Source organism: Notolabrus celidotus, chromosome 3, assembly GCF_009762535.1.
Source record: "Notolabrus celidotus isolate fNotCel1 chromosome 3, fNotCel1.pri, whole genome shotgun sequence".
Taxonomy (NCBI): Eukaryota; Metazoa; Chordata; class Actinopteri; order Labriformes; family Labridae; genus Notolabrus; species Notolabrus celidotus.
The window spans coordinates 31,056,171-31,079,580 of record NC_048274.1 but is presented as its reverse complement, the minus strand read 5'-3'; the positions used below and the strand labels follow the sequence as shown (position 1 = coordinate 31,079,580).

The 23,410-nt window shown below is 40.7% G+C and overlaps 1 protein-coding gene across 5 annotated transcripts in view; it reads left to right on the top strand.

Moving 5' to 3' along the window:
* Positions 1 to 23,410, top strand: part of neo1a (neogenin 1a) — a 177,416-nt gene that overhangs the window by 97,878 nt on the left and 56,128 nt on the right. For all 5 annotated transcript variants that reach the window (XR_004630790.1, XR_004630789.1, XR_004630788.1 and 2 more), the window contains exons 3-5: positions 2,001 to 2,276; positions 3,469 to 3,619; positions 17,737 to 17,873. Coding sequence is in view for 1 of the 5 variants with exons in the window: in XM_034680412.1 (XP_034536303.1) it covers positions 2,001 to 2,276; positions 3,469 to 3,619; positions 17,737 to 17,873 (564 nt within the window). In the remaining 4 variants the exon portion in view is untranslated. The remainder of the gene's footprint in view (positions 1 to 2,000; positions 2,277 to 3,468; positions 3,620 to 17,736; positions 17,874 to 23,410) is intronic.

The following is a 23,410-nucleotide window of genomic DNA, read 5'->3' as shown; positions in this document are numbered from 1 at the left end:
CATCAGTACATAATAGTCTTACTGTATATTTACTACTTTGTGGAGCTCAATGTCCTTGTTGCTGTCCTTGCAGGTTTTTTCTGTGTGAAAACATTGAGAGCAATAAAAAGCAAAAGTCATACGCCTAGCATGTGTTCACAAACCTGTCCAGTAAAGCTGAGTTGAATTCTAATCCTGACATTGATCTGTAGAACACGAAAGATAAAAGACCAGCTGCAAACATATATGAGCCCTCAGTTAGCTCTCCTAAAGAACATATGAGATTCATGGCTGCCATTTAAACAGAATTTCCTAATATTCAAACTCTTTTTTCTGTATTAATTAAATCTGGGTTGAAAGTCTGAGGAATATCCCAGAATTCCCCTGACATTGCTGGACTGATTACTCATCCTGCGGTACAGCTGCTAATCATAAAACAGTGTTTGATTCACCCTGGGGCTTCACTGAGTCTAATCTGAATGATTCAGCTGAGTTTTTTCTGCACTGGTGTGATTATACTGTAGGTGATTGGCAGCTTTGGTACAAAAATATCAGAACTGGAATCAGCTAATCCCATATTAGCTGAACTATTGTGCTGAGATAAACTCAGAGAAGCTGTGTGCGTCGGCCCTGGCTGAGGGGAGAGTCTGGAGCTGTTGGGGGACCTTATCTCAAAGTGTGATTTACCCCGGAGCCTCTCTCGGCAGGGGATTTAAAGAGCTGTCTGCAGGTGAAAGGGGGCAGAGACACCAAATCGTCACTCAGCAAGTTTGCAGAATCACTCCCTGCATAAAAGCACAGTTACAGAAGGCAAAGTTAGGTTCATAAATAGATAAACAAGCCAGTTTTTTCATCCTCACTCACACATCATTTTATCCAGTCATGTCTCTCTCTCACACACTCATTTCCAAGGAGATAAACACAGTCTGCCCAAAAACTCAAGAGGCCCTCCATGGTAATAACACAGCATGGTATTCTCTTTAATGTAGACGGAGTGGCCTCGTTACTTTTTAAAAACAACTCTTTCCCCTTCACTAATAAACCCAAGAATACCATTTGCAGTTTACACATTCTAAGTTCTTTAATTGAAGCTATTGTGTGCAGTTGTTTCCAACGTGGCCCGCCAGTGTTGGTTTCAGATCAATGGCTTCAAATGCAGGAAATAATTATTTTGCGTGGAGATGAAAGTGGGGGTACAGCAGCACAAACAGCCTGTGGATCCAGCCTTTTTTAATTAGTGCTGTGTGTCTACTGCTCTGCACTGCAAATTAACATCCACCATTTGAGGATAAGTGATTGTGCTGCACAACTCTGTGTGTTTATGCATGAGGATTTTGCCTGTGCATGAGATTGTGGGGTGGGCAGGGGTTGCACTTACCTAGCCTTTTTTGCACTTCTGAGAATCTTTCTTGAATATGTATTACAAGATGTCTCGTCCAATATGCTGGTTTGTTATTTATCCCAGAAGATAAGAGATGAGTGAAATCAAGTTTTATAACTTCTGTATCTGCGGTATTAAAGGTCTAGGATCATGTATTTGTTTCCTGTCTTGCTCAATATTAATATGGCTTACCTCAAAACGTTTTAACTGAATATGTTTGAAAAATGAATTAAAGTTAGATCAAATGATTTTAAAACAAAGGGTTTTGGGTTTTGAGCTAATCTCTGCTCATCGTATTATGTTCATAGGGACCAAAAATAAGAGTTTTTATTCAGTATTTGCTAAATCACAATTTATCCCCCACCACTTTACGCCATGCAGAGAAGCAGAAAACAAATCTTGCATCCTGTAACTATCATTGCTGTCACATGCATAGAATACATAATGACCATGATGATAAAAGGAAAATATTCTTAAGAATTTTTTTGTACCTTTTGTGTACACATAAATGTCTCAATTCTCTTTGTGATGTTTATTTCTTACCATCTTTAGAAAAGTCACAGAAATATTTGCCACTCTGTTGATGCTCCCTCTGAGTGCTGGTTTTACAGCTTTGTCTTCTCTCGTCCTTGTCTTTCAGGGATGCCCAGATTTGCTAGCCAGCCCTCAGCAACCTCTGTTCATCTCGGGAGCAGCCAGGTGATGGCCTGTGAGGTAAACTCTGATCTGGTGCCTTTCACCCGGTGGGAGAAAGATCGACAGCCACTGGAATTAAACACCAGGCTCCTGCAGCTGCCCAGTGGGGCCCTCGTGGTCAACAACGCCTCTGAGTCAGACGCTGGCCTTTACCGCTGTATGGTGGAAAATGTGGGGTCGTCCAAGTCGACTGAGGAGGCCCAGCTCCAGATTGTACCAGGTAATCTGAGGAGGGAAATCCAGCCATGTTATTGGTGGATGCATAAAAGCTGAAATATTAGTCACATTGCTAATTAGTGGAATTTCACATTTATTTGACACCATTCTTTCGTTGTTAACTAATAATGAGGCATTTTCCTGCTTGTCCTCAATTGCTTCCTGTTAATCAAACATGTTCACATCTTTGATAACAGCCCAATTATGTTGGAGCTTCTATTGTAGAACCTCTTGCACAGTTAATTAAAATTAAGATATAGCTCATTGCATCATTTGATTATAATGCTTCATGGTGTCCTCTCTGGGTCGCTCATTACCTCTAGAATGAAGAAATCATCCTAACCGCACTGAGAGATGGTTCACTGCTTGAAGGAGTGGTGGAACCCCCGCTGGGGTTATCAGTACTGCTAGCAGTAACTCAGTCGTAGCTCAAAAGGGGGCTGAATTCCACTGTGGCAGTGTCTCGTCTCACCCCTCTGAAATTTTTATTTACTGAATTGTTAAGCACCAGGCTCCTGGCAGCACCGAGAAGATATTAGAGGTCATAAATCAAGCTTCAACAAGACCCCATTGGGGGCCTTTATCTCTGTTTGTCTCCTGCAAGGATGTGTGGTGGAGTGGTGAAAGGGGTATGCAGAAGAAAAAAGTCATAAAGCTGTGTAAGGACATGGAAACTATTTTGTTTGGATGCTGCCAGATGTTGGAGGGATAGAAATACATTTATAGTTTTTTGGTTTCTTTGAAGTAAAAACAAAGTAGATTGAGACTGAGCAGGAGTGTTTCCAGAGAGATGTGGAGAGTAAAATAGGCTTGGTGTAAAGGCTCTTATACATTCCTGATTTCTAATCTACATTATAGCTTCAGTTTTTTTTTAAGTTGGATCGAAGTAAAACTCAGACTGCTTACTTTGTATCTGCTCTTTCATACAGACGACACTTTGGCAGTAAATTGCAGCTGAATCATATGGGGGTTCGTTTGAACTGCTAAAAAGCTGAGACTTCAGCTGTGTCAGACATCAACATAGACATTACTCATCTGACCAGTCTTGGCTCTGGTGTCGGGAACGACTGCCCATCACACACAAGTTCTTTTGAAGTGTTTAAGACGCGTTATTCAGAAGGTTGCTGCTAAGCTTGAATTGCTCACCCCAACCATAACCTCAGCCTTAACCCTGACCTCTTTCTCTCCCCTCAAAGAAACCGGAGAAGAGAGGAAGCTGGAGTTCCTGGTGCAGCCTGCGTCTGTGATGAAGGTGGTAGGTGCCGGCGTGCTGCTGCCCTGTGTTGCCACTGGTTACCCTGTGCCACAAGTTCGATGGATGTTAGGAGACAAGCTGCTAGAAGAGAGGTATGAACGTGAACTCTGGCTAACACTTCAACTGACCACATCTTTCAGGATTAAAGAAGCCTTTAGGGGCCGGTTCAGATTTTGAAGTATGGTTGTTTGAGGTACTTGAAAAGAGTCCGTATCTTACTTACAGAAGAGAGGTCTGCAAAAACCCTGTTTTAAGAAGCTGACTGGAGGACAGGGGAGCGAGGCTATGTGCCACTGTACACAGGGTTAACAGCAAGATGCACTTTAGCATCCTTTAAACAAACAAAAGCAGTTAAATTGATGTATTTCTGATTTTTCAACTGCCTTATATTATCGCCTTCTGCACTGCCTATTTCTCAACAGTAAAACTTTTATAGTCCGACACATGCTGTGCACAATAACTCTACAGACTTAGCTAGTAATGTCAGCTGTTCATGGAAAAGTCTTCAAATACAGGCAAACAAAAATGAGCTATCAAGACAGACAGCAAAATTCTGTCCACAGCAGACACCATCTGATATCCTTGGGAAAAAGAATTGTGATTTCAGTGTGGATTGCCACAGCACTTTTTGACCCGAACAGCTGATCTGCAGTGTTAAGTACACAGCTTGCAAAAAAACTGAATTGTTGAGGAGCTGAGAAAATGAAGTGCCAAAGGAAAGAGCTCTGTGGCAGAAAGTTAGAGCAGATGGGATTTTAAGTGGTAAAGTTTTGCTGTAAACCTTGTCCACAGCAGTACTTAGCTTAGTGTTTGTGTTGGTACTCCAGACGGCTTCTCTATTCCCTGTAGCTAACACTCTTTTTATTGTTACGTAACTCGTATTAATCCACTTAAAAGAATCCAAAAAATTCCAGGAAAATGCTTCAGGTTTACTCAGGGCTTTTCTCTGAACGCATAGAAGCTGCCGTGCCTGCCCTCAATCCAATCCTCCTTTCAGGATCAACAGTGCTATCCTATGTCTTCAATATTTAACGTAACTCCCTGCAATGCCGAGTTCAGCATCCCTTAGCTCTTACACATCCTAGTTTCTGATAAGGGACACAGACCACACTTGATTTCCCTTACGCTCTCACTACCTCTAGCCTTCATAAGCTGTCTTGTTAGTCCTGGCACTTGCTCCCCGAGGTGTTAATGCCATTCTGCCACTGCTACCCAGAGAGCCCCAGGAGTGGGACCTGAACGTGCCAGTGGAGCCACTTCAGCTGGGAGACGAGGCTGTGGGTCTGCCAGCTGAGGGAAAGTTCACAAATTAAGAGCCGGGAGAGAGTGTCACAGCTCCTGTGCTCTCACTCCTCTGGCTCTCATTAGCTTAGGCAGGGCAGCTCAAATTCCTCTGAGGGAAGTGCTTTGGACATGGAAAGTTTGATTCTCACCAATTAAGAATGCACATTGTTTACCTAACCCCTGTGTACCAGTCCTGAAGAATGATACCTCTGCAACCTGTGTGGTCAACAGAAAATAGCTGAAATGGGGCTAATTCATCTAAACCCAGCCCGATTGGGATTTCTACCCCTATTTAAATTAAATTTAAGACCATTACATTGGTAACCACAAGGTCCCAGTGTGGTGTGAGTTAGAATATCATTAGACTTTACAATAATTAGCCAAGCACAGCATCAAATCTCAAGGTAAATGTCTTAAACACCTATGGAATTGTCCGTGAGAACATGTGACCTCCAATGGGAGCAGGCTAAAAAGGAACTGATTAATCCACCTTGTATTAATTACAACACACCAACCAGCATGCGCACACGAGCCCCCGGGGTGTCTGCGTCAGTAATTAGCAAGCAAACTCTGAACAACCAGGGAAGTCTCTGCAATATCGGAGTGGACCCCCATGCCTTCAGAGCAAAAAAAAGGGTTGTGTGGCGAATATATTAGCGAGACTTCCTTTGATATCAATTCGACATTGACGAATAAAAAGAAGAGCAGTGGAACTTTCTTTTTTCTCCTTGAGAGCCTCCTGTCCCTCTCAGGCATTACAAGCTAGATAGTAGAGTGGCTGTCAATTAAAAATTGGTGTGGCAAGAGAGAGGGAGAGGGAGATCTGCAAAGAGTGTCTAATTGGTCTTTGGTGCACAGCACAAACGGCCTTTAAAGTGGCGACGCTGAAGCTGTAGACATGAGATGAAAGTTTATGAAGATGTGTCAGAGCCATCAGTTGAAGGCAGGGTGACTCACTGACAGCGGGGGATTATCACATCATGCTTCTTCTGCTGCTGATGCTTCCACTTGGTCATGTCTCTTGTTTCCCTCATTTCTCTCAGCCTGTGTTCACAATAGCAGAAGGCCACTTTATTCTGAGCTACAGATAATGTCATTGATTCAAAAATGCGCAACACGATGAAAGCTTGTATTGTTTTTGAGAGAATGCTGATTTTCGGATGTCTATCTCCCCTCAGTAATTATTTGTTAGTCGTTCTACCAGTTGACTCACTCTTCAGAAGCACTTTCAGATTTTTTTAAAGACGCAGAGAAATCCTTCAAAAGTCTTTTCAAATGTGCCATAAAGAGGATTTAGTTTAAGTTGGATTTCTGTCTTCAGTCTTTGAAGAGCCTCATTAGTATGTTATTCATGTTATGCCAGAAAGCAGACATTTCTGTTTCTTATGTATCATCTGTCCATATTGCCATGAAGGATTTTAAAGCTCCTATAAAACTCTTTGAAGTCAGCATTGACAGATGGGAAAGAGAGCAAAGACCTGAAATTGAAATTTCCAACAGGTGGTTGTCTTTCTCTGGGTTAGAGAGAAATTGATTTCTGTATGAGTCACTGTATCATTTAAAAGTTCTGTTTCTTTCATGCTCCACCGTTTTTTTTTGTCTCTTGAGTCGGTGGTTGAGCATACAAGGAGGCTGTAGTCAGAAACTCCTGATGTGCCTTGGCAGAGAGAGACTACTTATGTCTGCTGCAATCCTTGGGGTGTTTTTCTCTATTGAAATCACTTGAAAGAATACATTATCCTCTCCCTTGTAGGTTGTTCTTATTTCTTCCTGTGAGGGTGTACTCTGCTCACCTTGCAACCCTTCATTTCTCACACACCCACACCTCTGGTCTCTTACTGCGCACAGGAGCTCTCTCCTTTCTGCCTTTTACAATTTATCTGTCTTTTTTCATCAGCAATACGTTCTGTATATTCGCCTAAAAGCTTGTAGTTTTGACCTAACAAATTAAATGTGGTCAAACCCAACGTGATTTCAGCACGCCTGAGGCCTGTTTACCAAAGCAGGTTTGATGCAAACCCAGAGTCTGTAATCTTCTAACGAGGGAAACTCTGGGTTTTCACTGCATTTGGTTTGGTTTCACAAAGTTGAAACATTATTCAGTAAAACTTCAGACGTATGAGCACCACTGTAAGTTCCCATGCATCAAGCTAGCTTGTAGCACATAGGAAAGTATTTCCTGCTTGCTGTGGAATAGCGTTTCTTTCTTCTTTTGGATCTTAAAAGCAGCTAGCACATCTCTTCGCTTCTTTCAGCACTGCAGAACGTCCCACTGTCTTCCTCTGGCATTATGTGTTCGCAGTCAACTCTTCTTTGGCCAATCAACTGCCGCTCACATAGAAATAAATGCTGACATTGGTTGCCAAATATACTGCAGCACTTGTTTATAACGCTAGGCCATACAAGGGAAGTCAGTGTGTCCAAAACGCTGAAATGTTTACTCATCACGATAGAAATGATATAACGTTTTAGACGACAATGATAAGTTTAGACTGTATATGGTTGGTCCACTAACGGCTAATATATAGTTATTCATAGATATGTGGGAAACACTGCTCACTTCAGCCACTCAACATGCACTTTGTTTTAAAATTATTCTGCTGAGCTATCTCTACACAGCATCTTTCAGAAAGATAAATATTTCAGCACCAATTACACTGCTGCTTGTGGCTCATTCTCCTGTAACAGGTCTGTTTATGTATTTCTTGTCTTCGTCCTTGCTTCAAATTCAGTTTTGGCTCTCAAAGTCTATTTCCAAGGACACAACGCTCCACATTTATTCTGGCTGAATCCCAGCAACACCTTGACTGAATATGTTACACTGCAAGCCGTTCAGTCCACAAGTCTTATAATACAATCGTAGAAAATGCTCTGTGTGTCATCAACAGCATCCCCAGGTGCCAGCATGGACAGAGAAACAGACCTTTGGATTTCTCATACACATTGGTCCTGATGACACTCATGAAAAGGACAGTCATCATTTGTTCTTGCCAGTATCACTCTATCAGCTAATAGAATTCCCCAGCAGTCAATAAAATGGATGAATAATGCATGCTGGCCAGCAACAGGGAATTGACAGAGCATGTAAATCAACCCCCCTTCCAAAGCCCCCGAGCCATCCGTCTCCTCCATTGCTTGTCTTCTCGCCTTCATTTAAATATGATTGTGTATATTGCATTTACTTGTGTATGAAGAGGGAAGCATGGTGTGGAAAATTTGTTTGCAATTGGACTTTTATTGGACCTCTCCAACGTGCCATGTGTCTGCTATAAGAAGACAAACACATCATTTTATTCACTTGAATGCTTTATGTTGAAGAAAGGGAATCCTAAAACACACACGCTCACCCACACACACAGACACGTGCATGTATGCATTGGCACACTTTTGTCCAAAGAAGTCCTTTGTGCTACCATGGAGCCAGGAAACCATGAAGGAAGTAAGAAATGGCTTTAACCATGGTATATTATCAGCCTGTTCTCAATCCCAACTCCTCAAACAGAGCAACTTGTACAGACAGCGAAAGATTCAGAATATGGAGCTTGAGCTGCTGTTTTGCATTGAAGTGAGGTGATGTAATATGAAGAGTACGTACTTGTCTCCATAAAGCTACAAAAATGTTGATCATAACTTATTTTAAAACGTTGAAGATTTTGTGGCAGGGTGTGTGAGTTGGGTAACAATAATATTGCAATATTTATAGAAAAATTAGGATGAAAGCACACTATCAACCAAGCTAAGTGAAGGCAAGACAAAGTTGGGGCAACACTTTACTTCATCAACTTTACTGATAAATGCAACTGACTAACTTACACTTGAATTTCTAACGATGTTCAAAGTTTTGTTAACCTGCGCCACCACCCGGTGAGAGAAACTTCTAATTGTCCGTCCAAATTTCTCGTCTTCTTCTTCTACGTGTGATTCTGCAAAACGTGTTTCCACTAAAACCTGTCCTTTTTACGGAATCCCCAAAAACTCCCATACTAGTGAATGCACTTAATTTCCAAGGAGGGTACCTTGCTTTCAACCGTCATCTCCTCAGACATGACTTGCACAGAAGTATTAGCCTCACACTGTGGTAAAGGCTGGCTGGCTAGCTAGAAACTGAGTCTTCTTCTTCTGTTGCTGCTCCTTCCTCGTCTTCCCCCTGTTAATGGCAGGTAGCAACCAGCGTAAAAGAAAAACTACCAATCCCTACTATGAACCAATTAGTTACACATTATTACCTTATGTTTATTTATAGCACAATATCAATATTACATTTTTCAAAAACAATGGTTGTGGTCAACATCGGTATACTAATACTAATACATTCGTCAGTATCATTTGAAACTAAACCATATTATGATCTGTTTCCAAGCCAAGCAGTTTAGGAGCTTCAACATAACCGAACCAGGATCCCTTTGCAACATAGATCACATTTGTGTCTTTATTTTGAGAATCTAAACAGATGAAGCATATTTGTTTTTTCTCACTTAACCACCAAGCAACATTTGTGCAAAACTGGCTTGATGGCGGTAACCAAAACCTCACATGTGGCTGTGTAAGACACAGCTATCAAGCTATCACATTTGACAAATTAGTAAGGAAAGCAAGTTGATGTTTTTGAAATAAATGGTAGAAATCCACTAAATCTAATTGTCAGGGTCAAAAAACTAATTCTGTGTTGGATTCAGTCACAATTAAAGTCAGAGTTTTGGGAATCTGAATTTATGTCCTTCATACCAAATTTACTAAATAGCTTTCTGTCCCTTGAGGTTTTCTGGTCCACACTCATAACAAAAAGTCTTCATGTTTTCATTTCATTCGTTAAAAGCCAATATGCAATCAAAATAAGAGCTATGATCCCAAAGGGCCATTTTATTATAACTCTAACGTGATAAACCTCACACTTTCAGTGTGAGTTGCTTTGCTGTAACAGATGGTAACGTCAAGTTTGTTTTTAATAGTTTTGTGTCATCCTCTGGCAGAAATAAACAATACCATTTATTCTGTCCAAAAAGAGTTTAGATCGATCATAATTGTAACATCAGACATTATTTTATCATTGTGAACTTGCCAATGCACTGCAGAACTTTGGCAGCAGCATGACTGGATTAATTATAAAGAAGACAAATTCAAAACAGTTTGAAGACTGAAGTTTGTTCAAACTCAAATATTGTTTCTACAACTTTGTAAAAGGCAGCCTGGTTGTGCATATGCCACTGCCATCCAGATATTCATCCAAGCTAACAATCCTTCAGATGCAATCATCCGTAATTGTCTGTGTTTTGAGTGAAGTCACAAAGTGACACTCGGACCTTTAACCCCTTTTGTTCTCTTCATCCTTTTAAGTGCAGTTACATTGTTAACACCCACACCATCAACTGCTGTCATTGATTTTTTAATTCTCAGTTTCGCTTTTCAAACCAATTTTGAGACATTCTGCACCCTTCTGCTCCATTAATGTTGATTTCAAACAGCACTGAGAATGGCTGCTGCAATAAAAACACGGGTATTGCAACTGAACCTTTCAGCCTGTCAGAGATACAAACTGCCAATGTTCGTGGCCTGTGCTCCCTTCCTCAGTTCTGTTGTTATTGCGGTCAATGGCAAATGTCCGCCTCATGCTGAAATGGTAGAGTTTTAAGAGGTTTTTCAGATCTCTGTGGAAAGAATAGATTCAGTCAACAAATACAAATGTTACTCAGAACCTAAGTTTCTGTCTGGTTTGTTATGAACAGGAAAATATGGACAATTATGTGTATAATTTGTAGAGTTTGATTATTAAAGTACTCTCACCTTCACTGACTTAACATACAGCGCACTCATCCTGTCTCACACTTAACAATTCTGGCCAAGCTAGTATAAATCCAGGCATTACTTGCACACCCAAATTTCATACAATGTAGTTGTAATGTACTGCACACTTGATGTAACACCATACTTGGTATGAATAGTATAAATATTTCCTGGTTTAGGGCACAGTGATGCTCTGTAGGTTAATAAGTGACTCTCTGTTACCCCAGCTTTAAGTGTGACTGGTTGTTTGTCTCTACATGTCAGCCCTGCGATTGACTAGTGACTTGTCCAGAGTGTACCCTGCTTCTCGCCCAATGACAGCAGATATCAGCTCCAGCACCCCAGGAGCCTGAACAGGACAAAGGGTTTAGATAATGGAACATCCCTGATCAACTCCAGCCTCGATTTTAATCTCATAGCTTCATTAATACTCAATCAGTAATGATCAAAACTAAACATTGCTATTTATGTTAATAGCTAATGTCTTGTTTTGGATTTTATCATACTTTACATGAATGCAGAGTCATGTGTTTATAAAAAGTAGAGCTCAGATTCTATACGTCCCATCCAAACTGTCAAAAATGTCTGTGCAGCTCATCCCAGTAGCTCTGAGTCCTTGCTTCTATCTGCCAGCTGGTTACCATGTTTTATAGAGTCCAGTTCTCACACCCTGCAGGCCGTTACTGGCTACAAACACACTGCTCACATACATGTTGCATACACAGCAACAAATCTAAACTTAGAGCAGAGACTGTGCAGAAAGAGATGCTGCTCCACTCTTTCGGTGGGTTGTAAATGAGGATTAAAACGTTGCTTTTGAGGAAAATCTGACTAATTTCTCCTTTTAAGATCCAAGCTAAGTGTGTGTGGAGGCATCAGTTCCTCTGCGCCACAGGTGCTCCTCATTTTGAAAGGTTGCCGTATTCTGTATGTTTTCATCACACCTCATTCTTTCAGGGAAGCAGGAAAGCCCATATGGTTAGACTTCAGCTTAGGGAACACTTCATAGTCGATAAATGGAAGCAACAGACCGCATTAAAGTAATAGAAATGTTTTGTTGGCATGTGTGTCTGAGAAACAAGACAGACAACATTGTTTTCTAACTGCAGTGCATTACAATAATCTTCTTTTGAGATGACCCTGGTCTCAAGAACAAATCCCCACAATCTCACAAGTTCTCCTTTTCCTGTTTCTTTTCACGGTGTCTGTTGTTCTTAACGTGCATGATCATAATGTAAGTTACATTGTCAGGCAGCAGTTGAGGATATGAGGAAAACATAATGCAAATTTCTGAATCTACAGACTGTTGCATTTTCCACTAAATGTGCCAGAAAAAGGGTGTATTTGCATACTGTAGTTTACCTCTGAAATGCTAAAACTGTTCAGCATCATAAGCTGAAGCAGAGCTGCAGTATGTGTCCTTAATCACCAACAGGCTTGACCTGCACAGCGTCTTTCACAGTATAAAACAAGTCACCTGCAGTGCATGACCAGATGTTATGTTTTCATATACATATCCTATTTAAAGTCTTTATGATGCAGTGTTGTACTGTAGTCTTGTGGATGTGACATATCAAGAGGCACACTGGGTTCACGTGGCACCCGGCCCCCCAGAGACCCCACCAGAGCTCTCTTAAAGTATATTATGCGAGTTATGAGCTGCAGGCTGCATTGTAATATGCACTAATCAAACGCTCGTTCTATTCTGGTAGGGTAAAAAAAAAAAAAGGAAATAAAATCAGGTATGCAAGAGTTGTTTTTGTCTCTAGGGGCCCTGAAGGTTTCCATTAGGAGCCAGAGGGAAAAAAAATGTTCTCATGGCTGAGGAAGGCCTTTACTCTGCCGTTAGTTGTTTCTCAAATTAATTCCTATTATTCAACCATTTATTTTCCATTCTTGTTAGACCTCTCTCCTTTGTCACCCGCATTTGTTTCCTTATGTAGCTTTGCTCATACCTGAAAAGGTGGGGGAAGAGAACAAAAGGTTTTGGAAGTGGGAAAAATCGTTCTAACCCGCTGTCTGCCCTCCTCCACCAAAAAAAATGAAATCCCACCGCTTTCTTCACACCTCCAACATGATTCAAATTCATGGAACTGTTATGATTTTGTTCTGGCCGAAAGTGAGAGGAACTTCAATTTGCGTTCACTTTGAAGCACAACATCTCCAACAGCACAATAGTTCACATTCACAGTGCATGACAGAGAGAGAGGGGTTGAGATGGCAGAGGGAGTGCAAAGAAATGTAATCTGCACAGAGAAAATAAAAAGACCAGAGAGGCAGAAGAAAGAAAAGTTTAGAGATTCCCACTCTGTCCATTAATAATAAATCCTTTCTTCCTTCTTTTGTTGTTGTGACAGTTGTGCTCCTACCTGCCTCTCCCTTGTACTGTGGATCACCTGACCCGTGCCCGAACACTGTCAGAGCACCACTGATTGTTCTGTGACAGCAAAACTGCACACACATACTATCACACACACACAATCACACTATCACACACACTCTCACACAACAGTTCTTCAGTGATCTGTGGATCTCCCTTGCCCAGGTGTAGTGACCTTGCCACCAGTCTGTTACAGGAGGCTGAGTCACTGCTCACACATACCAAATGTGTTCCTTCCCTTGAAGCCCCTCTCTGAAGTCTCTGCAGCTGTCGCTGCCTTCAAAGCTGAACGGCAGAGCAGGGGACAGGACAGTGTTAGAGACATGTTGACAGGAAGCTCTCAACACCTTTTCTGGACAAGTTACACACCAGAGAGGATAAAAGGCAGAAGAAGATGTTATTTTTCAACATTGTAAACAATGCTATATATAGTGCTTCAGGTTTAAATACAATGACAGTCCAGTCTAAAATATTCATAAGTGGTTAACAGTATCGATTCACTTATTTGTGATTCTAAAATTTTCACTGCACACAACTAGTGTTCTGCAAGTCACTCAGGAAATGTGATTTTTTTACTCATTGATAGAGAAGTTCTGATACCGTTTTTTCTTTTCCAATACTGTTTCTGATTCCTACACTTGGCTTTTGCCTAATTCAAGGTACCCCAGAGACCATTCTTTTAAAAGCACGTTTGATTGGCGGAGTAAACGACTATTGCTGCCATTTTTTATAGAGTTGATAATGGAAAAACTCTCCACCAGGGATGTGTGCGTTTAATTGACTTAACGATTAAACATTGTCACCGTCACTAGTTGTCACCAGTATAACTAGTTAGTGTAAAAAAATTTTTAATGTTTTTATATTCTAATATTGGTAGCCTTAAAAGCCGGTCTTATGTTGTGTCTGAACTGTAGCACAGCCACCCGCCACAAGCCAGGGCTGTAGCTCCAGTTAATGGCTCCTGCCATAATGCTATAATGCTCTACTACCTGGATGTAAACAAGCACAGATAACAGACCTAGTACTTTTTAAATGATACTTCCATGGTATCATGTAACTGGACCACAAATATGTAGTTTCACCATTAAAATAATTTTACTTCATGATAAAAGTTCATTTAAATTCTTAACATAAAAAGGACATATTAGCGTTTTCTCTCTGCCTCATCCTCAATGCTTCGTTTAGCTGTTTGGCTAGTGGTCATCCTGACTTTCTCTATTCTGCAGTACTGAGCACGTTATTACAACAGAGGCTACCTGAGACAAAGTACTGATTGTGTCGTACATAAGCTGCAATGAAGCATTGTTTAAATTGATAAATGTCATATAATCCCTTTCTCGGAAACACCAATCACTTACACAGCTTGTAACCATGAGGATGAATAATATTACAGTGACGCGTTATTGCCTAGCTCTGCAAACTATGATTGCAATAATGTGGAAAGTTTGTGTTTTGAATTAGGACAAAAAAATGTACACAATAAAACCTAACAAGGTATGAAAAACCAGTTAACATTATTACACCTGATCTACTGGCCACATATTGCCTACACAGTATGTGTGTATGGGTGAAATAATACAGTGGAAAAAGGGAGTTAATTGAACAGTTTTTGTAGATAATGCAGTTTTAATTAGAAACTAATTTACCTACATCTCCCACCAAGGACCTTCAGCTAATACAGGAGATATACCTCGTATCCTCAGGGTTAGTATCTTCATTTGAATAAACACAAGCGTAGAGAGCCCCCTCACAGCAGTGCAGGGTGTATTCAGTCCATTCAGCTCCCTCTCCGTCATGGTTTATAAGCAGTAACACTTTCCTTGTTCCACAGAGCACTTGCTGTATACTGCTGCAGTCAGACCCAAGATTGACTTGTTCTTAACAGAGTGAGGAATAGCCCAGTGGTTTGATATTCACTCTATGTTCCTGCTTTCAAGTACAAGGGGAAGTTGTCAGTGCCTTTTGTGATGCTGTGGCACTAAAGGCCAAGAGTCTGAATGGTCGTCCTGGTGAGACTAGCTGCAGGAATGTCTGGCACAATGAGCCCAGCAGCGTCTTTCAGAGGAATTTTTCATTCAGCAGGGATTTGGCCTGCAGAGCCTCTTAACAGACAGCTATACTCTTTAATGTGCAGGCAGAAGTCGTCAATGTACAGCATGACATTTGGCATTTTCACTGGTTCTGTGTTCTTCAGTCTCTGGAGCAGAAGAAAAGTAGCTGCCTTCTCTGTGCAACACCTTTATTCATACCTTAAAGACCCAGGGTGTTTTCTGTCAGGCTTTCTGCTGAGCACAATACCTTTTCAGTGTTTTTCTTTATTTTACAATCTAATGCTGTCATAGTGGGCAGTCTGTGCTGAGTGATACAGCTTTAAGACTGATGTACTGATCAGGGATTAACTTATGTTTCCTGTCAGTGTGAACTCTTCAATATAGCTCTTTTGACATGAGTTCATAAACCTGCTCTCAGCCTAAGACTGCTAAAGTTCATGGTATAACAGGTATTCTGTCAGAATCCACTGTGTAGGTTTACACACACAAATAATTTGTTGTGGTATTTATAATGCATGATATTGAACTTATATGAAGATGGACGACACATCTTCACCTCTTGCCCTTGTACAAAGATGAAACAAGATACCCCTCATGATGGCTGCTGACATCTTGAGCTGTTTGGAGCAAGGGTCCACACAGTATGAATGCAATGGAAGTTTTCACGCAGGACTGAAATTAAAACCATTTTCCCTTTTAGGAGCCCTTCAAAAAAATAGACTGTCGTACTGCTGTGGCTTATATTCTGGACTTTACTGTAATCTGTACGGGAATAAGGCTTTTTGGACTGGTATTAGTGTCACATTACTTGGTTTGGTACATCAGAGTAAACCATGACAAAATCTCTGAAGCACTGATCCATCATTTGAATTTCAAACTACAACAGAGTTATTTTTTTCAAATATCTGAGTTTTACTCTTTAATGAGACCGTTTGCCTCCCTCTCACACACCTGAACTTTTAACTGACTCTTAATCGTGTGTGATTGCGGTTGATGCTGCAGTTAATAGTCTATTTCATCCCTACAATACGAGAGCGACAGTGATGTCATTTTGGTGACAGCAGGTCGAGTGCCACTTGAACGCTCCTCTCCAGCACAGACAGACAGATGGCCTCTGAGGCTGGTGCTGCCAAAACCCCGAGAAGTGAGAGAGAGAAAAAACAGGAGTGCATGTTAACCCTAGCTCGTCAGCAGTTTGTTTAAAAGCAAATATCCCCGTAGCATGAGGTTGTTTTCCTTACAGAGTTCACTCTTTACCTCTGCATGTTTCCTCCTTCCTCTGTGCAAAAACTATTACACACACTGATCCAGTTCCCCTCAGCTGCATCTTCCTCGCTGTGACCCTCTTTGGATTTTTATCTCTCTGAGCCGACTGGCTGCTCTTGCTTTTTTCTCTTCCTCTCTGTTTCTCTCTTTCTGAATGCAGAGTTCTCTCCCTGTGAGCTATTGATTTCTGTTTTCTCTCCTCTCAGCCTCTTCTCCCAATGCTTCAGCGGTTGTTGAATCAGGCCAGAGTTGGCCACAGACTGCCTCCCCTGGGCCCATTGTGAAAATCAAAGTTGGGGCTGATTAAAATGGAGGAGGGTCTCTGGTTCAAAGAGAGGCTATACAAATATCTGTGTTTATATTTCTGGATTAAGAGTAAATAAATCAGCAAAATGAATATTTAAGATGGCTCAGTCTGAGAAGCCTGTAACTGGCTCAAATGCTTGTTTTTGAGTTTTGTGTGTTGCAGTGTGTAAATACATCTTTTAGGCCTGAAAATATTAATTTCCATAACGATTTAACGGAGCAACAAAATATTTAACCAGAGCTTGAGCACAAGAAAATAAACTTACAGTCTGCTTTTTAAATAGGAAAATGATGATGCTTAGAGGCTGGGAACCTTCGATAGTGATGTGATACTTATGCCGTGGATACTTAACAGAAATAGGACAGGAACGGTTCACCTCTCTTCAGCTCTGAATGAGAGGAAACATTCGTTCTTTAGGTCTGAATTATTTCTCCTTCTTGTGAGCTCGCTGTATTGTTCCTCTGTCGATGGCTGTCACCTCGGTTAATTAGCTGATGAAAGAAAATGAAAACACTTGTTAATGCCGTGTAACATCTGAAGTAATGGCAGTGTATAAGGACCCATATGAAGCTTGACTTCATACAAGTAGTCTTTAAAATGAGTTCCATATCACAATAAGAATCACTGAATATACTGTATCTATTTTTTTTGTACCTGGTATCATCTTGGCCTCTCATTTATTTTACCAAGCACCTAAGTAGTCAAGATGTCTTCAAATCAATATATAAAATATAAATAAGAAAATATTCAGTGTTTTTTTTTCCAGAGCCCTTGACTCTGCTTTTACCATATTTTATTTATTCAAGGAGAGAGTAAAAGGTGACAGAGTGTGGGAGGAAAGGAAGAGATGTGGTGTCAACTTGAGGTCAGTAGGGGAACATGGAGCTCCTGGGGCTGCAACCTAAAACTGTCTGTTATCTCTTTTCCACATTTTAAACGCCTGGTTAAAAAAAGAAATCGAAGTTAAAGTTCACTTTGATGAGGCTCATTCTATAACCTGGGGTCTCCTGCCAGTGATTCTTTCATGTTGCCAATTTCCAAAGGTTTTTAATATTGTTGGAAGAAAGGGAATCAGGAGGAAAGTCTTGTCTACAGCCAGTTTTCTTCCTGTCCCACATTTTTGTTTCTTTCTTTCTCTAGTGACGGTCGCATGGAGCTGCTGGGAGGAGGAAGTCTGCTGATCAGCAATCTAACAGAGGAGGATGCTGGGATCTACACCTGTATGGCAGAAAATGGCAACGCAAGCATTGAAGCCCAAGCACAACTCACCTTACAAGGTACTTATAACAACTAACTCACTTTGTTAGTTTTCTTTGGATGACCAGCACTGCAAGTTAATGAAGCCCGGAGGACGAAGGACTTACACGTTTACATGAAGGCAAATGGTAAGCAAGAAGAGTGCAGCGATAAAGAGCTGAGTCACTGCAGTTCCAGCTGGACTCAAAGACTCAGTTTTTATCACTAAAAACAGTCCCACTTTATCAGATTATGTTTGTCAGTAAGCTTATTGAATTACCTAATGACCCATATCCAAGAACTTAAAATTAAATGAAGCAACTGGAAATTATCTGTGAAACTAAATGAACAAAATGTACATTCTGCATGCAAACAGCACAGTTGTAGTAAATTAGCTCTGTTGCAGTTTGCACACTGTTGAAAAGTGTATGTGTTTATAGCTATATAGGCAGTGTAATAACCTATTCAGTATAAGTAGGCAGCATGTGGAGTTGTTTTTATCTGTTTTTATCTGCTTTTTCCCCTAACGGCACCTCATGCAGGTAGAACTTAAAGATCTGAGCTGCACATACTGCTGGCAGGGGAAGCTGAGCACTAGAATTACAAGAGATTTAAAAAGTAGCTTACAGTTTGCACTGTGCACATATAATACACAACAGAAAGCAGCACCAAACAGCGTGTCATTTCATAACAAGTTTATATACTTGCACAGTTACTCACACTAATCTCACATAGCTTTTTTTTTTAAGTTTGTTGTTTATAGTAGACAAAAGTATTAACATTCTGTATGAGATGCATTTGTGTAGTTTAGATCTCTGTCTCAATATGGCCACAGTGCACAAATATATGTTTACAGACTGTTTTCCCTGTTGATAATTTAATGTATTCAGGTAACAAATCCTCACATTTGATCAGGACTGTGAAGAATTTTTACAGCTGATGCTGTTGTGATCATCGCTCAAAATTCAGTGTTGGCGTGTTGAAACTCTCGACACATTGGTTTTGAGACATGTTCTAATGAGTATTAATCATCACACTTTGACAAGCAACATCTGCTTTTCCCCAGTGCTGACTAATCTTAACACAGAGTCCTACTCTGAAAGCAAAAATTTAATTACAGCAGAGCTGGTCCATGGCAAATAGATAAATAAGCTTAGTGCTCCTGTCAGGATGGAAATGTGGAAATGGCAAATTCATGTATAAAAGATCTTTACAAACCGAACCACAGTGTTTAATTTGACCAGGGATGAGATTTCCACAAAAGTGAATTTACTAAATTGGATGTAATGGTCAGTTTGACACAGACTTTATGAAACATTAATGTAGCCTTGTCAACCATTGTTTTCTGAACGTTATGAAGCCAAAAGATGGCGGTCACCATGTTGGAAATGCACACCCCAACTATTCCCCAGCTAAACTAGACACCAGGACAGAGGAGTGAAGACTGTAGCCAAGCCACTTGGCCAACAGCTACTCTATAACTCTATGCTCGCTTACCATTCAAGTTAGCCACACCCCTATTATATCCCCCTATATATCATATTAGGCATAATATAACAATAGAGGCCTAAACTATTTTTGTACCAGGCTGTAAACATGCACATTTGGGGTTTCCTTGGCTTTTTGAGCCAGCCTCAAGTGGACACTAGAGGAACTGTAGTATTTCATCCTTCTACAGTGGCTTCAATTTTTAACATGAGGGAGGGCCGCTTGAATTTTTCACATAACTTGGCCTTTTAAAGAAAAAAATATGCATGTCTTACCCCACATTTGACTGCTCCCTTTTCCCTTCTAAAGTTTAATTATTTCCAAAGCACAACACAGGAACAGTATCCAAATAAGACACCTAAAAAATACACATACCATACATACATACTTCTATTGTTTTTGTTATCTTAGTTCATTGGCCGCTGAGAAAAACACACATGGGCATTTGTGCGAGTGAGTATGTATGCTTTTCTCAGGTGAAGCAAGTCAACAGGATTTGGTGTGAAATAACTTCAGAATGGGGGAGACACCCTGGGGCTCCTTCCTGGGCTCATTGAATTTCACACACAGCCACATCATGCTATGACTCCATCTCTTTCTTCCTAAATCCCTTCATCTTTTCTTCACCCCTCCACCACCCTCTCATCACTTCCTGTTGCTTGCTGTGATTAAAGGAGACAGTAATGGAAAATCGCATCAGGTCACAGGAGGACATCTGACTTCACTCGTTTTCAGTCTCCAAGTCTGTAACCAAATTCTCTCTGAAATCTCTCACATGTCCGACCTGACCCCCACCAACCTCCACCTCCAGTGTGAGAGGTCTGTAGGGGATTGATCAGCGAGTATGTTTGAAAGACATCAGTCACTGTAATGTAATAAATCACTTTGATTAGATCCCATGCTATAGACTCAGAGGCCTAATTGTATTTACTTCATCCAGATTCATGAAGAAACCAGATTGTGGCATTGATTTGCTCCCTTGACAACAGAAATGACACTTGAAAGGTCAATTTCACTCGAGAAGTCGTTAGGTCTGTAAAAGACATTCATACAAGCCTGTGTGGTTTGGATCCATACGAACAACAAAACAATTTTTCCTCTGACTGACTCCTTCAAAAACACCTCAGGGCCTCTTTCCCAGCAGTAACAAGGAGAGATTGTGTGTTTACTGCGAGTGGCTTTTCATAAACATTGGACAGTTTGTGTTTAGGAATAGATGCAGAGAGTCAGCCAGGGAATTGGTTTGGTAAGACATCGTTAGGTCTCGCCTGGAGATAGCTGGAGGGTTTAAGATGCAGCTGGTGCTCATCTGTGGAGGGAGAGAAGTGAGGGGACAGCAGCAGGTGTGTGCAAAGACACCAACACACAACCATGCATTCATAATGATGCCATACAAGGTCAGTTATGCACTTACTTTACACACCTGGAAGCATGGGGGATATGAAAATGACATTTTTAGAATTATCCTTGCCAAAACGTTTATGATTAATGATATCCCAACTATTGTCACGATCTCATTCAAAAAAAAAACGGCAGCTAAACAGGCTGGAATGACTTTGTCTTAAATGTTATTCAGAAACTAATATTTGTAGGTCACCGGTGTTGAGACACACATCTTGATAGTTAACAGCAAATCATTGACTTTACAAAAACAGGCTGGGCTCTCTCTCAAGTCTCTGAGAATTCTCCTTAATATCAAGATAACAGTAATTAATCCACTTACATGATCTCTCTTTCTCTCACTTTCTATTCCCCTCCATGCATTCATGAGCATATGTGTATGCATAGATTTCCAGTGATGTATAAAACATGTCAACAATGAACAAGTAATATGCATTAATTAGGGCTGCCACGATAAGCACAAGGAGGTGAGGAGTGAGTCTGTCCCCATAACTGTACAAAAAATTTACAAAAAGGAAGAAGTACACTAAGAATGGATAGGCCAAGGCAACCAGATAAACAAGTAACAAAACATCCCCAAGTCCCAACGTCAACAATATGTCCACTGCCTAGCTCGTTCAGGGATGGAGAGCTTTTGTGTGAGACCATAGACAGTTAGCCACTCTGATAGCTTTGGCTTAATTTCCACCAAGCATGTCTTTAGCTTTTCTCTGTCCATTTTTTCATTTTCTCCCTTTTGCAGTCACTGTTCTTCATTTCCTGCAGACTGGGGTGTTCACAAACACAAAATGAAAAAAAAAGCTCCCAACTTTTTTGGAATTCAGAGAAGCCACACACTGGGGTAATGGCTAGCTGGCTTGCTGACAACCAAGTCTTATTCTTCTATTGCTTCTGCTGCTTTTCTTCTTTGTCTGTCCTCTGTTTTATGGCAGGCTGCATCCAGCCCAAAGGATCACTACCACCTTCTACTTTGAACCAAATAGTTGCATGGCAGAACCGTATGCTTATTTTTAGCACAATATAAACATTTCATTTCACATTTCACATTTCAAAGATGGTTAAGACGGTCAGTTGGGCTACTCAAGAGGTAAAGCTGAAAGTCCATTTTTAGAGCGCTCTCCTCTGGTTTACTAGGTGAACTGCTGAACACAATCTCACACACCTACAGGCTGTAAAACTTTTAAACAAACCCCTCAAACAGGAACCTTTTTTCCACATTCAAATTCATGTTTTAACTCTCAAATTAAAGGTACAGTCCTTTAACATGAGAGAGTAAAGTAGGACCTGGACATATTAGCCTGGATAGTCTTCAACTTTACTGTGATGTATAAAAGGAACGGTTTCTCAGGAAGTTGTTTAACAAAGGCTCAAGATTATTTAGCTTGATTTGATCAGAGCTTAGAGCACTTTTTAAGGCAGGTACTTTTTTCAAGCCATAGAAGCTATAACAAGGCAAATAAACACCTGTAGTAAAACACTTAAATTATTTTGTACTATTAAAGAAATGAGATGTTTTTGTAAACTTTAATGTTCTGACAAAATGACTAAAAAACAAGAATACCTCCTCGTGATGTGAAATTCTGAACAATTAGCTTTAGAGGAGATAGTGTCAGCAGCTGTCACAAGTAAGCAATAGGTATCCAAGAGCCATATGTGCCCAATCTTTTTTTTCAATATAATAGAGCCCCAGTGGGATAAAGAGGATTAGAAGCTTTATTTGTGCAGACTTAGCCACAATCTGGCATCGCAGTGAAGCTAACAACATACCTGTTCCAACAGTGGAACTTTCAGCAGGTAGTTTAGGCTCTAAATGATTAACTGTAACTTTTAGCTCACCCATCCCCTGACATCAAGTTTAAGAGCACAGATGTGTGTTTGTGTGAGTGTGTGTTTTCTGTTCAGTGTAACTTTTCTGTGACATCTCACCCTCTATTAGAGCTGGCAAACAGGATAACTGAGGCCAGTGGAGGCAGCAGCTTTTGATTATAGTCCTGTGTGACGGGGGGCTCCACCCCGACCTGCACTCAGAGTGTGTGTGTGTGTGTGTGTGTGTGTGTGTGTGTGTGTGTGTGTGTGGGTGTGTGTGTGTGTGGGTGTGTGTGGGTGTGTGTGTGTGTGTGTGTGTGTGTGTGTGTGTGTGTGGGTGTGGGTGTGTGTGTGTGTGTGTGTGTGTGTGTGTGTGTGTGTTTGCATGACAGAAATAGTTTCTCTGCAAACATGTATGTTTCCAGTTTTATAGAGCTCCGAGTCAGTGGCCCTCATTTATCATGGCCTCATGCTATCATGTCATCAACTTAATTGTTCTTTCCGTGCGCTGTGCTGCATGCGGGAGAGCCCAGCCCCCTGTAAAAGTATCATGTCCTTCCTATGGGCTCAAGAGATTTATAACCACAGACAGCGGGAGTGATTTTACCTTGTTATGAGACATGGGTAAAAATAGACAGAGACATAGGATTCCCTCAGATATGGTAAATTTCAGCTACCAGCTCCTTCTGCGTCTGTACTCTTTTGTTGAAAAATGCAATAGATTGTATATCACATCTACATTTCTTCTTCTTCTCACATTTTTCCAGGAGGACATGAAAACAAAAAGAATTACTATGTAGCTTCACAGAAAGTCGAAGTCTGATTTTTTTTTGATTTTTTTGAACTTTTTGAAAATGTTGTTTCTGAGTTTTTTCCAGAGTGA